At 44.2% G+C, this 20,002-nt stretch overlaps 2 protein-coding genes across 3 annotated transcripts; one reads left to right on the top strand and one right to left on the bottom strand.

Annotated features, from left to right (window-relative positions):
* Nucleotides 1-386: 386 nt before the first annotated feature.
* On the bottom strand, nt 387-8,523 carry prxl2b (peroxiredoxin like 2B). The gene is made up of 7 exons (XM_062544369.1): nt 8,355-8,523; nt 7,425-7,629; nt 7,184-7,235; nt 6,806-6,869; nt 5,222-5,297; nt 4,559-4,677; nt 387-894 (listed from the first exon to the last, which is right to left on the bottom strand). The coding sequence occupies exons 1-7, from the start codon at nt 8,415-8,417 to the stop codon at nt 868-870; spliced, it is 606 nt and encodes a 201-aa protein (XP_062400353.1). The 5' UTR covers nt 8,418-8,523; the 3' UTR covers nt 387-867.
* Nucleotides 8,524-12,333: 3,810 nt separating this feature from the next.
* slc45a1 (solute carrier family 45 member 1) lies at nt 12,334-19,580 on the top strand. 2 transcript variants are annotated; one of them, XM_062544368.1, is made up of 9 exons: nt 12,334-12,773; nt 12,986-13,078; nt 13,970-14,194; nt 15,132-15,730; nt 15,806-16,063; nt 16,655-16,808; nt 17,065-17,241; nt 18,195-18,400; nt 19,308-19,580. In XM_062544368.1, exons 1-9 carry the CDS (start codon nt 12,350-12,352, stop codon nt 19,578-19,580), a joined length of 2,409 nt encoding a protein of 802 aa, XP_062400352.1. In that variant the 5' UTR covers nt 12,334-12,349. The 2 variants fall into 2 exon arrangements, with proteins under 2 accessions (XP_062400352.1, XP_062400351.1); XM_062544367.1 differs by having other exon boundaries at nt 15,132-16,063.
* The last annotated feature ends 422 nt before the right edge of the window (nt 19,581-20,002 follow it).

Here is a 20,002-nt window from a genome sequence, read left to right as displayed (position 1 = left end):
CACAGAGCCGGAGACTAAAGATGTCTCTGCTCACTGCTTTGATCAGGAACTTCCCCTGCGCTCGAGAGCCGCTCTCTGAACTGAGCCATTGTGCCCGTGTGAGTTCATGCCTCTCTTTGAGGCAGGCAGGCAGGCAGGTGAGCACTTCAGCCAGGTGCTCCATGCTCATTAGGACACAAGGGGATACGCTTCTGCTACAGTATGTGAGTAGCCTACGGAGTGCACGGAGGGACATTTGTAGGCCAGAAAAGTCCAGAGAAAGACGCCACTGGAATTCACCTCTATCATATTCTGAGAAAAAATTATATAGATACATGGAAAAAATAATATACAAAGATCGATGCATGGAAAAAGTTCTGATAAATGTGTAGCCCACAAATAATTAGTAAAACTTTTAAAAGCTTAATTTAATTACACACAAATAGTTACAAAGACAACATTTAATTAAGTTATGGAATCATATTTCATCACAAACAACATATAATCATTGGTAAAAGTAATAAAACGTAAAAAAAAAATAATAATCTCATGTTTAAAAAAGTCTTCCTTTGGTCCACACGGCCTCCTCGGAAATGTGTATTGAACATGATTGGCAGTGGAAATTCATTATGTATGTTTCTACATAGGAAAATACACTGCCGTTAATGCTCATTCCAATAGGCTTTACTCAATAAATCCTTCTGATGGAAAAAGGCACTTACATGAAATACCCTCCCTCCCTTAAAACATCTAATTGTCTCTGTAATAACAATCTTTTTGTAAATTCTTAATGACAGTCGACAGTTTAGAAAAAGACAAAAAATATACGAGTCCCATATCTCTGCTCTCTGCTGGTGGTCCTCATCTCTCCCGGGCAGTTCAAGTCCTCTACCTAGTACAAACATCATCGTTACACTGAAAAGAAAGGAAATTACAAAAAGATTAACATGAATCTCTTAACATCAAACATCCTTGTTTGATGAAAAGAAAACAAATTACATGAAAATTAACAGGAATCTTGAGTGTCAGAGTCAAAACGGTCAAACGAGTCTGATGAACACCTGGCAATGTCTATCTAAGAGGTTATCGTCCAGCATTTAGTGTTAGAGTGTTCAGAGTATTTGGCAACATGCGTAGTGCTTATGATAAAGAGAGCCCAATTCTGATAAAAGGTTGCTCATATCTATCTCAACAGCTAAGGAAACTCTCCTCATCCCCTCTGTGCTCGTGAAGCCCTGTGTTGAATGGCTGGTGTTATGCATGGCTCAGTCTGAACCACTTTCCCATTCCCAGAACTATGTAGGAAGTGGAACCAGTGTTTTTATTGAGCACACAAAACAGACAGTTATAGGACCACAAGGAACAGTGTATATTTAATTCAAAAAGTACTGGATTATAATCTTCCATATAATATGTCATACTATACTATTATAATATGTATGCTATTACAATATATATATATAGCATTTTACGTAAATCATAGTATAAATATTTCTAGATGTCAGTAAACGATGTCTTGCTCTCACATATCCCTCTTTGGTGCCAAAGCGTTACACCTCTGTGTTCAAACACACGTGTGGGTAGCAGCTTCTAAACGGGTCGGCAGGAAGGCGTGGAGAGAAGATGGGTGATGGAAAAGCCGTGGGTGCCACTGCCACGCTCTTTAAAGTGCAAAGAAACGTAAACACTCCCCGTTATTCAACCACTGCTCTCTGCTACAACAAGGTCTAATTCCTGCAGAAACGGGCTGTTATTGTATCGCTTTTCTTGGCAGCGGAGTGTTCAGAAATATAGCCTATTTATCCGCTTGCGTCAAGGATGCTCCCCCCCCCCCCCCCTTTTACTCAAATCAAACTATGTTGGCTGCACAGATCCAAGAGCCCATCAAGACTTCTCTATGAACATCCTAAATCATCCCCGGATAGGGAGAATAATTTCAATAAAATGGAATGAAACAGAATGAAATACTGTTTGGACTAACGTCATGCCAGTAAAAACATTTCGGAATCTGAATGTTGAATGTTGCAGACGAAGCAAATAAATATGGTGGATATGACTGCTAAGAGTCTACTCCTCGGCTGAAACCCTACTGTAGCCCTGTAAACCATTATCCTTCCAACAACAAAAGACATATCCTACATCCCTTTGCCAGCTGACCTGCGGAAATATCCCATGAAATCGGCTTTAATTGGGGCTAAACGTCCCATCTGAGAAAAGCACCTTCACTGTTCTCAGAATGACCCTATCTGGCACCAAATACCTTTTCTTGTTAGCCCCCGCCCCCCCCCCCCCCAAAAAAAAATACAAATAATAAATAACCAATCCAAAAAGAAAAGTGCAATGTAAAGGTATTACTGTTGTTGTTGTTGTTGTTGTTGTTGCTGCTACTACTGCTGCTACAATCATAAACCAACTCTAAGCACTTCCTTGTGAGCAACAAAAATGGTTGAAGATGTGGCAGATTTTCACTTGGCCCATGAAAGACGGCCACAGGACATCCTTCAACAAAGACCCACATAAGGATAGCAGGTACTGAGAGACATCTGGCTTACAGTTGGACAGGAAGGCCTCACCTCAACTGCCAAGCTACCGCATGAACAGTAAGCCTCTATGGCAAGACAAAGGCACTGTTGTCTGTGCCTTACACAGAGAACATACTGCCAGTGCTTGACCAACAGAAAGGTCATTAGAAGAGACACAAGTGAGATGGAATTTTGCATGTTGGAAACCTAAGAGATCAGATGGCACTGTGCTTTGCTTTATGTGGTGAAATAAAGACAGTAAACCACAGAGAGAAGGGTGTGCCACGGTAAATACTACAGTACACAGTAACATGTAGACATAGCATGGCTACAGTTATGCTGTGATGATAGCAATCCTGAGGGAAAGGTTTAAGTGAGGATCAAATTGTTGTTAGCCATCCATTTCTTTATAGGTGTGTAAAGAAAAGAAGAGTTCCACATAGAATATTTATTTAGCATGGTGGGGCTTCCCCACCACCATTGTTTTTGCCACACATCAGTGGTGTCTGCTTCCCTCTGCTTCTAAGTCACTGTCTACTTCACCACTGTTTATTTGACTTTGAGTTTCGTCAAATTTTGAAGTGACACTGTTTCTACCACACACCTGTGCTTCTATAATGAGTGGAACAAGAACGGTAGTAATTAAGTTCCAGTAAATAGACTAAGATCTGCCATCTTGAGTCATGTGACTGTGTGGAATAAGTACCACAGGGGACACACAACAAGTAAAGAGGACAAGACTTTTGGTGGTTTTGTTAAGCATTTCCTCAACTCAAAGGAAGTGAAACTATGACCTACAACTGTAGGCTGCTACTGCTATCCCAGAAATAAACCCAGGGCCCAAATATTTCAAATATACAACCCAGGTTTGACAAACTTCCCCAATTATGAGGAGGAAATGGAGAATTGATGGACTGCTGAAAATCGATGGCTCCTGTTTGTCACAACAGTAAACCCAGAAATTATTTTGACAGTTACTCTGTGCCCATCACAAACAGGCTGTTACAGTCATTGTGAAATACTGTGCAGTTGGCCCTAGTTTCTATACTGAAACACTTGCATCTATAAAAAAAACAAAATAAAATTAGCATCTATTTCCAATGTAGTAACAACTATGTGTCAAGTGCAAATTCAGATAATAAAGAACATCTTATTCTTAAAATGTACTTTTAGTGTGGTTATGGTCTGTTGAAATTGTTTCCAGGAATGACTGCTGTCAAAACACTCTGTGTCTCCTGTGATATTCTGTTTTCCAAGACAAGGTGGGAAAATAAATGGCCTCGACTGCAAATCATCACATAAGACATATTCACTGCATTTTGTCACAGTGATTTCTGCAATGTTGTGGTGTTGTGGCATCGAGCCCGCTGTAATACGATTCTCTGGTGTAATGAAAAAAAAAAACACTGGATAAAAGCTGTTGTTTCTGTGAGACTGGTTGTTAAACTGCAGCACTGTTTACCCTGGCATAAACCTGGCAAAAAAATAAGAAAACACCCAAGACCGTACGTCCAAAATATGTCAAGGTCTTTCTCAATAGGGCTCCAATGCCAGAATTGTCTGTGCAACATCTACTGATTTTCAGTCATAAACTTTGTCATTTCATCAGTAGGCCAAAACAGCAGAAACTGTGCACAGATGGAAAAAAACTACTGTTTAGATATCTTAGGACTAATAATACTTAAAACACGTATCAAACAAATGCACACACACAGTTACTGTATGTTTTTAAGCATTAACAAACCATACTAGTACAAAAAAGTACACTATGTTTACTTGATCCGACTTTGGATCAAAGTACCTGAAAGGTGAATAAACGTAAAGGCCATCGCCCACCAGAAGCGTACGCGGCGCGCCGCGCCACGAAAAAAAATAGAATTCAATTGTTTTCAATGGAGCACACGCACTGGAAACGTCTGCCGCACAGCAGCCGCACAGAGATAGAAAACTATTCTAAAATCCTGCGCGTCAAGCCCAGACCACCGAACACCGCTGAACGCCGCTTCTGGTGGGCGCCGGGCTTAACAGTGATTGTTATATGTGCTAGGGCCCCTCACCTGCGGCCTCTGTCCGGCTTCCACACTGGCTGAGATGCCCAGGGCTTTGGCTATATCCTCCAGAGGGACGTGGTCTCCCGGGGAGTCCTGGATGAAGTGCAGAAGCACCTTTTCGCCACCTGAGAACACAGAAACATGACAGGAAGTGAGTGGTGGCGGACCCTGGAACAGTGTTGCTTCTGTTCTGGTTTCCCCCTTCCAGATCTGGGCCACATAATAGCCAGACCCATTCATGAGATATCCACTGACTGGGAGAGAAACCACCCTAACCAGTAACAACTAACTGGCATCTCAGTTGTTCAGTAATTCAGTTGTGTTAATACAACTATTTTACTAATAATTCGTACACTAATGGGTCTGAAGTCGTAGAGCATATACCAAGGCATTAAAAAATGCATTTCAACATCTGGATAAAACAAGCATTGCTCTCAATTTTAACATTCCTCTTCCTGGTCCACTGTGGCTTCAGGACCCATTAATCCAGTGTGGTGCTGGGAACAGATCCCCAGCACCACACTGCCCCCTAGTGATTGAATCTTTCAGTTCCAACTAAAGTTTATAATGACTGACCTTCATCATGACCACACACCCTTGATGAGAAAAGGAGGGTGGGATGCTCAAAATACATCCCACAATGTTTATTTTGTATTGGTTTAAACATACCTTTTGCCACAATAAGCATGCCACCACTCTGCAGGAGATCTCCTGTGAAGTTCCCCTGGATACCGTCAGCACTTGCCTATATGGGGCAAGAATACAGGTTTATTCAGGACTCATCCTATATATTTTAATATCATTAATATCAATATCATATGTCTTTATTTAGATGTCCTTGTCTGCCATTTTACAATAAATATGACAACTTCTATGTTTCAGTCTTCTATGAAAAACAGGCATGCTTTTCTAGTGGCCTACTGTGGATTTCTGTGTGTACTTTGACCATGACGGTGTCTGACAGAGCTCTGTCAGAACAATAAGACAAATGAGTCTGCTTGAAATCCTACTGAACTTATTAAGCCTACTGAAACCATCATGGGATGTTTCTGCCACAGAGCCTGGCTCTGGCCTACATGCCTCCATCATAAAGAATGCTACAACTAAAAATATAATAATAAAAAAAACAGCCAAAGTAGCAAGCTGTGGCCAGAGACAGGGCTGTTCAAAACACTGTTCTACTGCTGCCTGTTGCAATGCACTGATACGATACCTCTGCGGCAGGTCCCCAGAGACATAAAAAGTAAAGATCTAAAAACTTGTATAAATATTGGAAACTATGGATTACATCAAACATCACGAAATCAACATACACACAGACACAAAGGGATCCTAGAAAGCATTGTAGTGATCACAAATTAGCTGCATTATGTTACGACCCTGCCTGTGCCAGTGTGTGTTGTTATGACCCTGCATGTTTATCTATGTGTATGTAGTTACGAGTCGACCCTGCATGTGCCTGTCTGTGTGTGTCTGTGTGTGTGTGCCTGTGTGTGTGTGTGTGTGTGTGTGTGTGTGTGCGTGCGTATGTGTCTGTCTTATAGGGGTGGAGCCTCGTGAGCAGGTGTACCTCATCCTAATTGCGTGGCTGGAAGTATAAAAGGCTACCTGGTGGCTGTGCAGTTGTTCCCTCTGTCTCCATCAGAGCGTGCGTCGCGTTTGTCTTTTGTCTGGATTATGTACATTACTCTGATTTACATCACACCTTTCTTACCGTCTCACTTATCCTGACTGCAATTCATATTTTCAGTACATTTTACTTCAATAAATATCTTTTTGTTAACCCTTTATCCATGTGTGGCCCCCCTCATGTTAAGCCACCACAGACGAGCCTGGTGGCTGTAACATTTAACTTACGACTGTGGATCGTTTAAATTAGCCTAACAGTAGGCTACACCAGGCACGTAACTGAAGCGTTCCGTTCGCTAAGCGTATGCTGCAGCAGTTAATAATCACTATTATCATTGGAAGTAGCTACACCAGACCCGACAGTGGGGCGCACGGTCCAAAAAAAATTGACCTCTTCTAAAATGGATTTTATGTGTCGCAAACGGGACGCTTCAGTTATTACGCTCCTGGTGTAGCTCCCCACTCTGAGCCAAACAAGTGTCAGCACTTGATATCAACAGATTAGCTGCCATCACAGTCTCCTGTATGATTGGCACTGGCCCACCCTCACACCATTGCATGGATGCAGCTCTGACCATCTGAGCCCTGCAGAGGTCACATGAAAAGGTGACATTTCCAGCTCACCTTTGAGGAGACTTCTCGCACTTTCTTTCCCATGGCAGCTGGAACCACACTAAGGGCGTTGTATCTACACGAGAGAATAAAGAGATGTTTTTTTTTAATTCACTCAATATTTGTGAGTGAAGATTATTTGATATGTTAAGCAAACAGTGTCCTTATGTATCATTGTGATGAAGACTTTACTAATGTTAACAGAATATAGCCTACTTTATAACCAAAATGTATTGTCAGTAAACAATTATGTTAGGAGAGGAAAAATGATCTCATGTAATACATGTTATTATGCAGATTTTACTAGTACTAGTGCAATACTTAAGCACATAAATGACAAAAATGAGGATCATAATACAGTAGGCTTCTGTGTCAAAAACAAACATCAACCTTTTGAAACCAAGGTCCTTGTAGCTTTTTTTCTTCGGGTCTATGTACACATCTGTAAGAAAAGCATAATGGAAAACACATAAAAGAATGTTTGCCATGGTCTGCAAAGGCAACCAACCAAGGCTATATCTCATATCTCATATAGACTTCACCAGTGCAGTGTGTCAAGAGGCAGGGCGTGTTAACCGCTGGTTTTGTAATCATGACTGTGACGATTTGAAGAGAGTAGTGCACTGCTCACCTCCCTTGAAGAAGCCTCCCGCCTGGAACTCTTCAACCCCAATCTCCTCGGGCCCTACACCTACCAGGGCCACTCCGTTGGCCTTCAAGCTTGGCTCCAGCTTGCTGACCTCTGAAGCGGTCCACCTGCAGATCTGACAGCCAAACCGCCGCAGAAAGAACAGCACGACAGCCTGCTCTCGCCACAACGACTGCAGTTCCACACTCTATAAGACACAAAGAAAGTGTCACCAAAGATGTTTGTGGCCCATCATATCAAGATCAACAAATGAGTCAAAGACAGTATCCAATGGTGTTTCAAGAGCACATCTCCAACAATCACTAATTATTTTTCAAACAATCAAAAGCCTTCTAGACTGAGGCTTGACACAAACCTCACAACTCAGACTTATACGTAGCTTAATGTAACGAAAGCACCACGTTACTGAGACAGAACAAAACAGACTGCACGAATACTAGATTAATTCACCATAACATGCCACCTACTAGACTAATAACCTAAGTCTAATTTACTTAAATGCACAGCAATTACGCGTCTTATTCGGTGTCCATGTTGGTTCCATCAATCACTCTCAGCATGCTATCTTTATACCCAGAACTCTAATGATACCCTAATGCACATTTTCTCCCAGGGGAATTACTATTTAGTAGTGAACTCAACTGAAGGCAACAACAGTAATTTGTAGTGGTGAATTACATGGGTGCCAGAATTGTGTGAAGACAGCGACTCTGCGACTAACGATATTGGCTACTAGCTTTCACTCACAATGTCACATGAGGAAGCAGATGACAATTAATGTATAGGCTACATATAGTAACATATATATCAACTAACAACAACAATACGATGTATTAGTTTCATACGTCTGTGGATTTAAGCGCTATAGACTTGATAGCTGCTGTTAACGCTAGTTGAGAACTTTTTACATACCTCCCCTGACGCAGCGTTTTTCAGTGCATTTGAACTTATTTTCACAAGATCCACGGGTGCCATCTTTGGTTACGTTTGTCTGCGAATACCGAGGTAGCTGTCAAAACAGTGCATTAGTATACATTCACTACATGCTCAGTTTATAGCAACATGTCATCTGTAACCTCGCCCCTTGCTATGTAACTATGAATCACACGCTTCCTGACATGTGAAATGGACCTATCACAGGCCAAAAACCTCGCCAGAAGGCGGGTCTAGTTGTATAAACTTATTTTTACGTGTGTGTGGTTTACACAAACAAAGAGAGTATCATCAACATGTCATAGTAGGATTTATGAAACAAGTGAAATTGTTTGACAGGAAATGAGGTGCTGAATATTCCAGGAAACAATGTGGGTTTCATATTATTGCAGGAGTTCAGAAATTTCTCTGAGTTTCCTAGGTTGAACCTCGGAGTAGCACTTAAAAGGTTAACAGCGTTAGTCCTGCCCCAACAGTACCATACCCACCCAATGACGGTATTGTGTATGCTGATGCCTAGACTACTTCATCGTGGTTTATGGCATGTATTGTATTCTTTAGGCTATTGCTGATCACCTCACCGCATGATTAATTTAGGCATACTCACAGGGTGGGAACCTCAAACAGACACTACGGCCATTTAAATGAGTAAACCATTATTTTAAAGCTTGAGCTTTGTGGTGGTCATAGTTGAATTGAGTCCAAGCATCCAGCCATAAAAAATACAAAGGCCCTATGAAGAGCCGGTGTTTACTGATAATATCCCTAGATTACACACACTCTCAAGTGAACATTATCTCCCTTGGATAGGCCTTCTTAATTGACAGTTCAATTCAAAGATTATTCAATGAAAATGGCCAGTTAAATCAATTAACTTGGCCTATAAATCAGCACATATTGCTGTCAATAGTCTATTTGTCAAACATCCATACGAATATGTTGGCCTAACAACACATAATTAAGTGCCACTGATGAGTTAGACTGGATAATAGCTTTAACAAGCAAAGCCTATTATAGAAAGAGAGCCATACAAACATCAGAAAAAGCAGCGGACTAAGGCCAGTCTTGAAAGACAGTTGGGCTATATTGTGACCTTCTACACCTCATAATATCTGAATCATCGGGTAGCCTACACACTTTGATGAAAATATAGACTACACAGACGACAGTGTTAGTACATCATGGTTTATATTGAGCATCAACAAACCTTTGACCTTTGACCTTTTACAATATCAGTGTGCACATGCAGTGCACATCTTCAGGAAAAGCATAATGGAAAACCCATAAAGGCATGTTTGCTTTCTGTCATGTCTTGCTGTGCACCTGGCAACCAACTGAGTAGTATCTGTTGCACATGAAGTAGAAGCTCATACCCTCAACCAGTGTAAAAATGATTAAAGGTCAAAAATGCTTAAGGGAAAACGTCTCCAAAGACTTGTTTTATGAGTCAACTTTCAAAGCACCTATACCCGAACACAAATCATTCTGAGATATAAAAGCAATTGAAGCAACAAGTTACTGTCACATGAAGAATATGCTTGAAGTAAACTCCAGTACAAATGACTTCTGCCTGACATCTACAATATAGACACCGATTGAAGAGAATTATAAGTTATAATATCTGCATTAGAAGTTATTATAAATCCATAGTAACACTATTATATAATGTTGTAATAGACCTTTGTATCAACTTAAGTACTGGATGTCACCTGTTTTGAACTTCCATTTGCTATTTATGGCCTGTAGACCTCATTGACCTGAGCTCATGCAAGTCAGTAAGGGGGCTGGCATAGAGGGAAAGAGGGAGAACGAGGGCGTGTTTGAGTGTATATGCGTGAATGAACAAAAGCACATATACAGTCCATCTGATCTTGTGCCTGGACTCCACCTATGTTGACCAATTTCTCATCCATTCATTTCTCATGTCTGGTCATTTTTGATCGGGAATGCACATGGGCAGTCAGATGCCCTCTGTTAAGTCATGGAGTCTCAAGATATTCAGAATAATTTAATAATAATTTTGAGAGAAAAGAATTGTCAGTTGGTTAAATTGCCACTCAGAATATGATGTCACACTTTTTTTTGTAGAATGTGTTGTCAGATAAGATAACACATGATATGAGTGGCTGGGGTTCATTCATTAACCATGCTCCTCAGTTTCATAGAGTCAAACTTGTAAGCAGCATCATTGAGTTCAAAGGTCAATTGCATGGTAAATGCTGTCAAACGTATTTGGCTTTGTGGTAATCTAGCATTTGTGTATAGGATTTGGAGATGTTACTGCCTATTGCTGATCACCACAGGGTTAATGTAGCCTACTCTTTGGGAACCTACAGACAGACACCACTGTGGTCATTTAAAATTAACTAATTGTTGAATTAGCAAATCTTCCACATCTGTGTTCTGTCCTCAGCGGACAACTGACTCCACCAGACTCTACAGGGGCACAGGTGGGCCTGGCCCACGCCAATATTGTACAGTACATTGATTATATTGAGCGGTTTTCTGTTGATGGGTGCCACCTCTTTCTTTCTGTCCAAATCATATGGTCCAAAAATCAAATTTACAATCAAATCAAATAGGCCAATTAAAATGCAGGGCGTGTAGTCTAACTAAACTAGCATGTTCAAGCTGCAAACCCCAAGACAATTTCTTCTTATGTTCTTGTTTATGCTGCTAAAATAACGCTCAATTGAATTGGCCACCATTGTGCTGGGCAGAAATAAGTGCCCCTTACTTCAACATTTTAATTTCAAAAGTAAGCCTACTACAAAATCCCAAAGATAAACTAAACCACCCCCTGCTCGTTCAAATCGTTGCCCACCCGGCAAGGTAAAGCTGGCGTCCACAGCATCCAGTAAGAGAGTGGTGCTGATGCTGCAGTCGAGTGATGGGGCGCGGGGGTAACCTGACGTCACGACGTAGATATAGGCTCGCTTGGGAGGAGAGGAAGAGAGAGAGGGGGGAAGGCTGAAGGATAATAGCTGAGAAATGACTGCACCAAAGATACCGCAAGGGGAAAAAGATGACTATTTCAAATTCAACGCCATTGCTGTAAATAAAAAAAAGCATGGTGTGCCTATTTACCTTGAATGAACGCTGTAATAAATGAACAGAATCCCCGCAAAGGTAATATTTTTCATGTTTCCATTTGCACGCCTTGTCCGGTAAAATAAAACGAACAGATGGCTTGGCACGATGTGGGGTAGACTGTATTGATCACACTTTGAGCAAACTGACAAGTCACTGATCTTTAACCCATAGCCTATATTATTAGCTACTCATTGAAATTCACTAAGCCATTTTCCGCTGCCGTCTTCACTGCTTTTTCTCAATCGCCTAGCCATACAACCTCAAGTCAGCAAGGGAAACAGTTATTGGAATAATCTATTTTCACTAACATATTCAGAAATCTCTGATATAAGTGGTATAAATAGAACGTCGCAGTACCGTAATAAATAAGCCAGTGGAGAGGGGATGCAGCAGTCCTTTCTGTTAAACTCAGCTCCGGAGCACATGGACTATATGCGCATCTCCTCTCCTCACGAACCTGCGCAGTGGTTGCAGTGTTCCGTGTACACGAGGTGAAATGTCATATCACTTATTACGATTTGGCAATGGCGGTTCCCGATACCGCATGCGTCTTGGTATGTTTCGTGAAATCCATAATTTACTCTCTCATTTGTTTGGTTTTGCGCAGGTGTTGTGGCATGCTTGTAAGCGGGGTTTTTTTTCACCGGTGTCCTCTAAGTGTCATTATGCTACTCTGCTGCTAGCAAGGCAGACGGCATGGAGTTTGTTTGTGTCACTAAATCTCTATCTGTCTATGCCTCTTGAATTTTCTTTATTTGAATTGTTATGTATAAGTTGTTTTGTTGTTGTTGTTTTGACTGCATGTATTACTTTGTTTTGACGTTGTTGTTAACTACTGTATGTATTACGTTGCTGTTGTAGAGTCCAGCAGGTAGAGAGTGATGTCATCTCCAGGCATGGGCACTCCGAGCGATCCCCTGCTGGCCAGCCCGGCTGGGAGCAGAGCTGAATTGATCCAGGACGCCTCATGGAGGCCCTCTCTCCCCAAGACCTCCAGCTTCCCGTCATCCACCACGCGCCACCTCAGCCACCGAGCCAACAACTTCCAGAGGCACCCCAAGAGGCGAAAACTCATCAGGCCCTCGCCGCCTCCACCCCCCAACACCCCCTGCCCACTGGATCAGCTGGACCTGACCGAACTCCCACCCCGCCGGACCTTCACAGAACTCCTGTTCAATGGCTGCATCCTGTTTGGCATCGAGTTCAGCTACGCCATGGAGACAGCCTATGTCACACCCGTACTCCTTCAGATGGGCTTGCCAGATCAGTTCTACAGTTTGGTGTGGTTCATCAGTCCAATCCTTGGTACTGCACATTTCAGTCCTGTTAGTCAGCTTCTGGCTGTCAGTGTTGTGTGAATTGGTTAAATGTTTATCGACTAATCCTCTTCTCTAAGCTCTTGGTCTCTCCCCTTACCTTTCTTATGGTCCTCTTTAAGTGCCAGGGCTTACATTCAATTCAGATGCTGGTCAGAGTCGAAGGCCATTCCTTTTCATCCTGTGTTCTCTGCTCTACAGGCTTCTTACTACAACCAATATTGGGAGCGTGGAGTGATCGCTGCACATCGCGTTTTGGTCGGAGGAGACCATTTATCTTGGCTTTATCTCTGGGTAAGAGTAAGACCAACATTGTGTCTTTATTTATTTCTCTCTTTCTTTCCTTGTCCTTTCTCTTTTAGTCACATGCAGTCTTCCCTGCCCTCCCCTCCCTTCCTTGAGCCACAGGGTAAAATGGCTGCCCTGAGGGCTCTCTTTCAACACATACTGTCTTATGCAGTAATGTACAGCTCCGGTCTTCCAACAAAATCATGTATAAATATTAATGACACAGATGGCAATAAGGGCACTAGTAAGTGAGAAACACGCGCACACACACAGGCACACACACACACGGACGCACTCACTCATGTACGCACGCGCGCACGCACACACACACACACACACACACACACACACACACACACACACACACACACGTAATTTGACAAAGAATGTATCTCAGAGAAGAAGAATGTCTTGTGCCTGGCTTAAATTACATCTGCCAATCTGCCAAAGCCAGATTAGTACATTATACAGTATTCATATGCAGGCCGCACTCTTACTCTCAGAGCATTTAATATTTAATGTTTTGACTGTGCAGTCTTTGTCAAATGCTTAGAGAAGTGTAGTCTCTGTGGAATAGTAGGCTATTTTTATTTTGATATTTCCATGGAATTATTAATGTTTGTCTATTGTCTGTTTTGTTTTCAGACCTACAGGATGCAAGTACTGTACTTAGTTTCCTTTTTGATCATTAGGCTTTTCCTCACGTTTTTGTTGATGCGGCTGTGTGATTTAATGTGGGTTGAATTGTTTCTTTTGTGAGCACTGTAGACTACATAGGCTTCAGCTTACATGACTGAAAGCTACTTTTGATTCATGTTGTATATCCAAAGTGAAGAATGTAATGAGAGTCTGATATGCTGGTTCTAAGTCTCTAAGTTTCATTTGTATTGTGTATAGGAGCGCTGATGGGCTTAACGCTGGTTCTGAATGGGCGGGACATAGGAACAGCAGTGGCAGACACAGCTGTCAATCACAAATGGGGCATCGTGTTGACAATATGTGGGGTGGTTCTGATGGACTTCAGCGCTGACTCAGCAGACAACCCAAGCCACGCCTACATGATGGATGTCTGTGGTCCTGATGATCAGGACAGAGGGCTCAACATCCATGCACTTCTTGCAGGTATGTGGTGAACCTCACGCAACATCCATGTTACAGTTTTTCTTTGTAGCTTTGGTGCATTTCTTGAATCATCATTAATGTTTGCAAAGCAGTGCATTTCTCAAAGCAATTAGTGCAAGCTGCACCACATACTGGATTTCCTGAAGTGCACATCTTCGTCAAAATGAATAGAATAGAATACATATTTTTTTGATCCCTTAATTCAGTTCTCTGCATTTAACCCATTTAACCGAATTAGTGAATACACAGCACACAGTGAACACACAGTGAGGTGAATCACACAACCCAGAGCAGTGAGCTGCCTGCCCAACCAGCGGCGCTCGGGGAGCAGTGAGGGGTTAGGTGTCTTGCTCAAGGGCACTGAAGCCGTGGACTGGTCGGGGATCGAACCGGAAACCCTCAGGTTACAAGTCCGAAGCCCTAACCAGTAGGCCACGGCTGCCCCCCCAATGCTATGTGCAAGTCCTTAGCCATTGTGCATGTACTAGGTAGTCAAACTGCTTTCTCATGTTGTCAATATGACAGTTTAAGTATTTTCTAATAAAGGATCCACTGAGGCATATGTTACATGCTATTTATTGTGGGGGGTTGATTGGACTGGATATGTCTCAACATTTTTCCTTTACTGCACTGTTTGTACTGCGATTTGTTGACAGAAATTGTTACAGTATAAAGCAATGCCTTTTACAGGGGAAATTATAAATATACAGTAAAACTGTTATAACAACTAGTTTATCACTGAAAGTATTGATTAGAAGTTATAAAAGGAGGATCTAGTAATACAACTTCTAGTGCAACATTTCTTTTGGTCTGTTCTGGCATTTGGTCTGCTCTGACCAGTCTGTACTGCAAGCTGGTGCTTGTTTTTTTCCTGTTATTCCATCACACTTCCATTGTTTCCCAATGCAAGCTTCTGTTTCTTGTATGCCTCGTTCAGGACTAGGTGGTGGCTTTGGTTACATCGTAGGAGGCATAAACTGGGACCACACGGAGTTCGGCAGAGCCATGGGCGGCCAGCTGCGCGTCATCTACATGTTCACCAGCGTCACCCTCGTGGCCGCCACGGCGATGACCCTGACCAGCATTCCAGAGCGGCCGCTACCTCAGTCGCGGTCCTCGAGGAGTGCCCTGAAGAGCCCCAGCTTGCCCCTGCCCCCCTCCCCGCCCGCCCCGCCGGGCGCGGTCCCGAACCAGGAGGACGAGGAGGAGGAGGACGGCCTGTACAGCTACCAGGCGTCCAACCCGCAGCGGCGCTACACCGACCCGCTGGGCCACTCGTGCAGCGCCAGCGCCCGGCTCTGCGTGGGCCTCGGCAGCCCCATCTCGCCCCTCAGCCCGCTCACGCCCAAGTACGGCAGCTTCATCAGCCGCGACAACTCCCTGACCGGCATCAACGAGTTCGCTTCCTCGCTGGGCACCTCGTACATCGACAGCGTGCTCATCGACTGTTACACGGGCCAGCAGACGCCCCAGCTGCTGGAGCCCGAGGCCGCGGGGCCGCGGATGAACGCGGGGGACACCCCGCCTCCGCTGCAGGCGCCGCCCCGGCCCGCCGACGACGAGGCCTGGACTGCTGGCGAGGGTCAGGGGTCGGGGGAAGGGACGGCCGAGCAGCCGCGGGACGCCCATCGGACTGTAGAGGGCTCGAGCCGCTCGGAGGGGACGCAACCAAACGGTAGCGAGGCGCTGCTAGCAATCGAGGGTGCGCAACAGAACGGGAGCGAGGGGGGGCCCAAGCCTGGTGCGGGGTCAAAGAGGGGGAGTATCCTGAAGCGCCCTCAGAGTCTGGCTCTCACAGAGGACCCCCTGTTAACCCCCAGCACAGGGATGGAGCATGGACGCAGGCGCACTGTCACCTTCAGCCAGCAGGTGGGGCTAGACTTTCTTTTGTAGGAATTTGTAGCCATTATTGAGGTTGCACTAGGGGTGGCTCTCAAACTCTCTCCTCGATCCTCGATGTTCGGTCCTCGAGGCTCGTTCCCACTGATCTATAACTAACACTGGATAGACTATCCCATTGTTGCCACCCCATCATTCTTTATCTAGATCAGTGAGGACGGGGCTCGAGGAAGGAAGGGAGGGTGTATAAAAGACCAAATGAGAGGCACCCTAGGTGTCTTCATAGGTGTCATACTGGAGTCGTGAGGAATGCACAGACATGTCACTAGGTGTATGCGTAAATAGATGTTTCAGCTCTTCAGTGAGTGCTGTGCACAGGTTTTGTAGTTATTTTACTAATTGAATTAAAGTACCTTAGAGATATGGTGGGTAGAGCAAGGGCTGCTGTATCCGTGAGAATCATTGGGTTTAACCAACAGACCTGCACACGTGGCTGTTTTGCTTCAATTGTGTGAAAAAACTAAGCGAGCAACCAGGGTTAAACATCAGTACATGTCAGCTGTAATTTGATGAAGAAAATTATCTTGATAAAGTGACTCTTTGCTTACTTTAATCCTCCAGGTAGCAAATATCTTATTAAATGGTGTGCGCTATGACAGCGACCTGAGTGACAGACTAGAATCTGCGGATAACCAGATGTCTATGAAGCTGCTCTGCATCGCCATCTACAGGATGCCCCCGTCACTGCGCAGCCTTTGCACCAACCATTTTTTGGGTGAGGAGGAAGAACTCAGCATGCATGTCCTTGTGTTAGTTCATGGTCACGTCCAAATTAGGATATGCCTATTTTTGTCCTCAAAAGTATTTACCCATTGGCCAGAATGCCTTCTACTGCAGAATCACTGAGAGTGGCCGTGTTTGTGCGTCAGGCCAAATTAGCTTGATTTGCTCTTTCTCTCTCTCTCTCTCTCTCTCTCTCTCTCTCTCTCTCTCTTTCTCTCTCTTGCTCTCTCTCTCTCTGTGTCTCTCAGGCTGGTTGTCCTTTGAGGGCATGCTGCTCTTTTACACTGACTTCATGGGGGAGGTCGTGTTTGAGGGGGACCCCAAAGCGCCCCACGACTCGGAGGCTTACAAGCGCTACAACGCTGGGGTCAGCATGGGCTGCTGGGGCATGTGCATCTATGCATTCAGTGCTGCCTTCTACTCAGGTCAGCCCAGTTCACCGTTAACATGACACCCACCACGCCTCAGTTGTTGGAGCGCTGAATCTGGTCAGAATGCGGAAGATTTTTAGACATTACTGGTGAAGACGGCGCTGATGTCTTAAAATCCCTGTTTAGTTTACTTATTGTCTGTGTAACCCTTATAATTGAAGGTGAAAGTGCACAGTCTGTTGTTGTGGCCTATGCTAATGGCCAGGTTTAGGATTTGTCTTAGTACTTATATGGGATTATCTCCACCTTTTGAATACCAATCAGTTGCCTTGGATACATACACTGTGAGAGAAGTCCTCCCACACAGCGCAGTGAAAGAAAACTCTGAGCCCTAGTTCTCCACATGCCCTTGCACTGTCAGCACACCGCTTGTCATTGGTGTGTCGTTTCGTCTGTGAACTCTCGCCAGAGCGTCAGCTAAAATGAATCCCTCTGAGCTGGAGAGTGACAGAGAGTCCCTCATTCTCATTGGTGTAATTCAAAACCATCTGATTTTGAACTATTTTGTTTCTCGTATGTCTCCCCATCGTGCTTGGTCATCATCAGCTTCAGTTTTACAGACAGATAAGGGATCAGAAGAGATGCTCAAGAGATCACCGTTCATTCATGTTGTGTGTTTTTTTTTTGCTGTCAAATGTATAAGCTACTTTTGCATTTAATTTAATCAACCTTTTTATTTGTCTTATTCTATGACTGTAACTTGACCAACTTTAATGTGTATAGCGCCTCTGCTGAGGGTGAACCCTTCCTTTCCGTGACCCCCACAGCAGGGATGGAAATTAGCACCAGCCACCAGCCAAATGCTGGTAAAATGTGAGAGTGGCTGGTAGATTTCAGACACAAAGTTATATTTTAACATTGAGTGGCTGGTTAATTTGACCAGAAATCTGCTATTGGCTGATACATTTCCACATTTTCACACTTTATTTTCCACCCCTGCCCCACAGCCATCCTGGAGAAGCTGGAGGAGCGCTTCTCGCTCCGCACGCTCTACTTCTTCGCCTACCTGGCCTTCGGCCTGGGCACGGGCCTGGCCACCCTGTCCACCAACCTGTACGTGGTGCTGTCTCTCTGCGTCACCTATGGCGTGCTCTTCTCCTCGCTCTGCACGCTGCCTTACTCGCTGCTCTGTGAGTACTACCAGAGTCCACAGGTGAGAGCACAAACACGCCCACCCACCGAGTGCTGCGATAGGTCACTCAGGTGCGTGATACCAACGCATAAGTACGCATCAAAGTAATGTACACGGATTACTTATGACTCACTGCTCTGTGAGTACTACCAGAGTCCACAGGTGAGAGGAGAGCACAAACACACCCACCGAGTGCTGTGATAGGTCACTCAGGTGCGTGATACTGATACCAACGCATAAGTGATTCAAATATCAAAGTAATGTACACTGATTACTTATGACTCATGCAAATGACTCAACGGTGCTCCTCATAGATTGGTTATATCTGATTGACTGTAAAGTTATGATAGATTTTCTGTTGATACAACATGGTGGTGATTATGATTATGACATACTAGCTTGTTGGGACCAGATCTGACCAGAAATTGTGGCAGTGATTGCAACTGAAGCTCATTAGGAACATGGCTGGTCTTTTTTCCTTGACAAAAGCGCTGTCATATTTGCCACTTCCTATTAGAGTATGCCTTTAGTATGCCTCAGGAACACCAATCATGGGCCTTAATTGTATCATATGCAAGCCTACTCAGTAATATTAGATATATGTTGTCCACTTCAGGGCAGGAAACTAGGTGAAAATGGCTCTGGCAGCATCTTGATAGGTGGATTTGTTCAACAACTTGTGAGTGCATTTAGGCTTGATAGATAGATAGATAAATACTTTATTGATCCCCAAGGGGAAATTCAAGGTCCCAGCAGCTTAAGACACCACACACACAACTTACACTACAATGTAAACAGGATGATAAAAAACCTACACATGCAGGTTCCCTCTAAACTTTAAAGTATGTGTGTTACTTGCTGATGCTCATGCCTTGCAAGAAATACACCTGTCATGTTCTGTCTTTTGGTTCTTGCTCCCTCTCTGTAGTTCTGTGGTTCCTCAGAGGATGGGACCAGGCGGGGGATGGGTGTGGACATCTCCCTCCTCAGCTGCCAGTACTTCCTGGCACAGCTCCTGGTCTCCGTGGCGATGGGCCCTCTGACCTCGCTGGTGGGCGGGGCCCAGGGCGTGATGTACTTTTCCAGCGTGATGTCGTTCGTGGGCTGCCTGTACTCCTCACTGTGTGTGGTGTACCATCTGCCGCCACCAGAGGGTGAGCCCCCCCCAAACGAGGCCCAGCCACTACTGGTGCACATTTAAAAGACCCCCCCGCCCCCAATCCCTTCACCCACCCCCCCTCCTTCCAATGTTGTGTTATTTCCTCCCTCTAAACCAACCCCCACCCCAACCCCCAGCTGAAACAAATGATGCTGCACACACACAAACACAAACATGTATTCATCACATTTTCTCATCCCCCCCCCCTCCCCGACCGTGCCATATCAACTCTCACCTTCACCGCTCCATGTTCTTCAATGGAAAAAATATTGTCTTCTCGATTGCTTTATAACACATACTTTACATACTTTGTTGGCCTGCACATTCTGATATCATATATACTGTCCGGCGTCTGGCCATCGTATGCAGACAGGACATAGGGCTTAGAGTAACCTGGCAAAGAGAGTATGCTCTATTGTTTCCATACTTTTGCATCGGTGCATTTACAAGAGATGTTTGCAAAT

Source organism: Sardina pilchardus, chromosome 9 (genome assembly GCF_963854185.1).
Source record: "Sardina pilchardus chromosome 9, fSarPil1.1, whole genome shotgun sequence".
Classification (NCBI taxonomy): Eukaryota; Metazoa; Chordata; class Actinopteri; order Clupeiformes; family Clupeidae; genus Sardina; species Sardina pilchardus.
Note: the sequence above shows the minus strand (reverse complement) of the source record. Positions and strands in the feature narration are given on the sequence as shown.

Coding starts and splice junctions, on each gene's coding strand:
- prxl2b (XM_062544369.1), bottom strand. CDS start 8,417: ATGGCACCCGTGGATCTTGTGAAAATAAGTTCAAATGCACTGAAAAAC. Junction 4,678..5,221: donor CATGCTTATTGTGGCAAAAG/GTATGTTTAAAC, acceptor CTGTGTTCTCAG/GTGGCGAAAAGGTGCTTCTG. Junction 895..4,558: donor AAGCCGGACAGAGGCCGCAG/GTGAGGGGCCCT, acceptor CTTTCTTTTCAG/TGTAACGATGATGTTTGTAC.
- slc45a1 (XM_062544367.1), top strand. CDS start 12,350: ATGTCATCTCCAGGCATGGGCACTCCGAGCGATCCCCTGCTGGCCAGC. Junction 13,079..13,969: donor TATCTTGGCTTTATCTCTGG/GTAAGAGTAAGA, acceptor TATTGTGTATAG/GAGCGCTGATGGGCTTAACG. Junction 16,809..17,064: donor TTGCACCAACCATTTTTTGG/GTGAGGAGGAAG, acceptor TGTGTCTCTCAG/GCTGGTTGTCCTTTGAGGGC.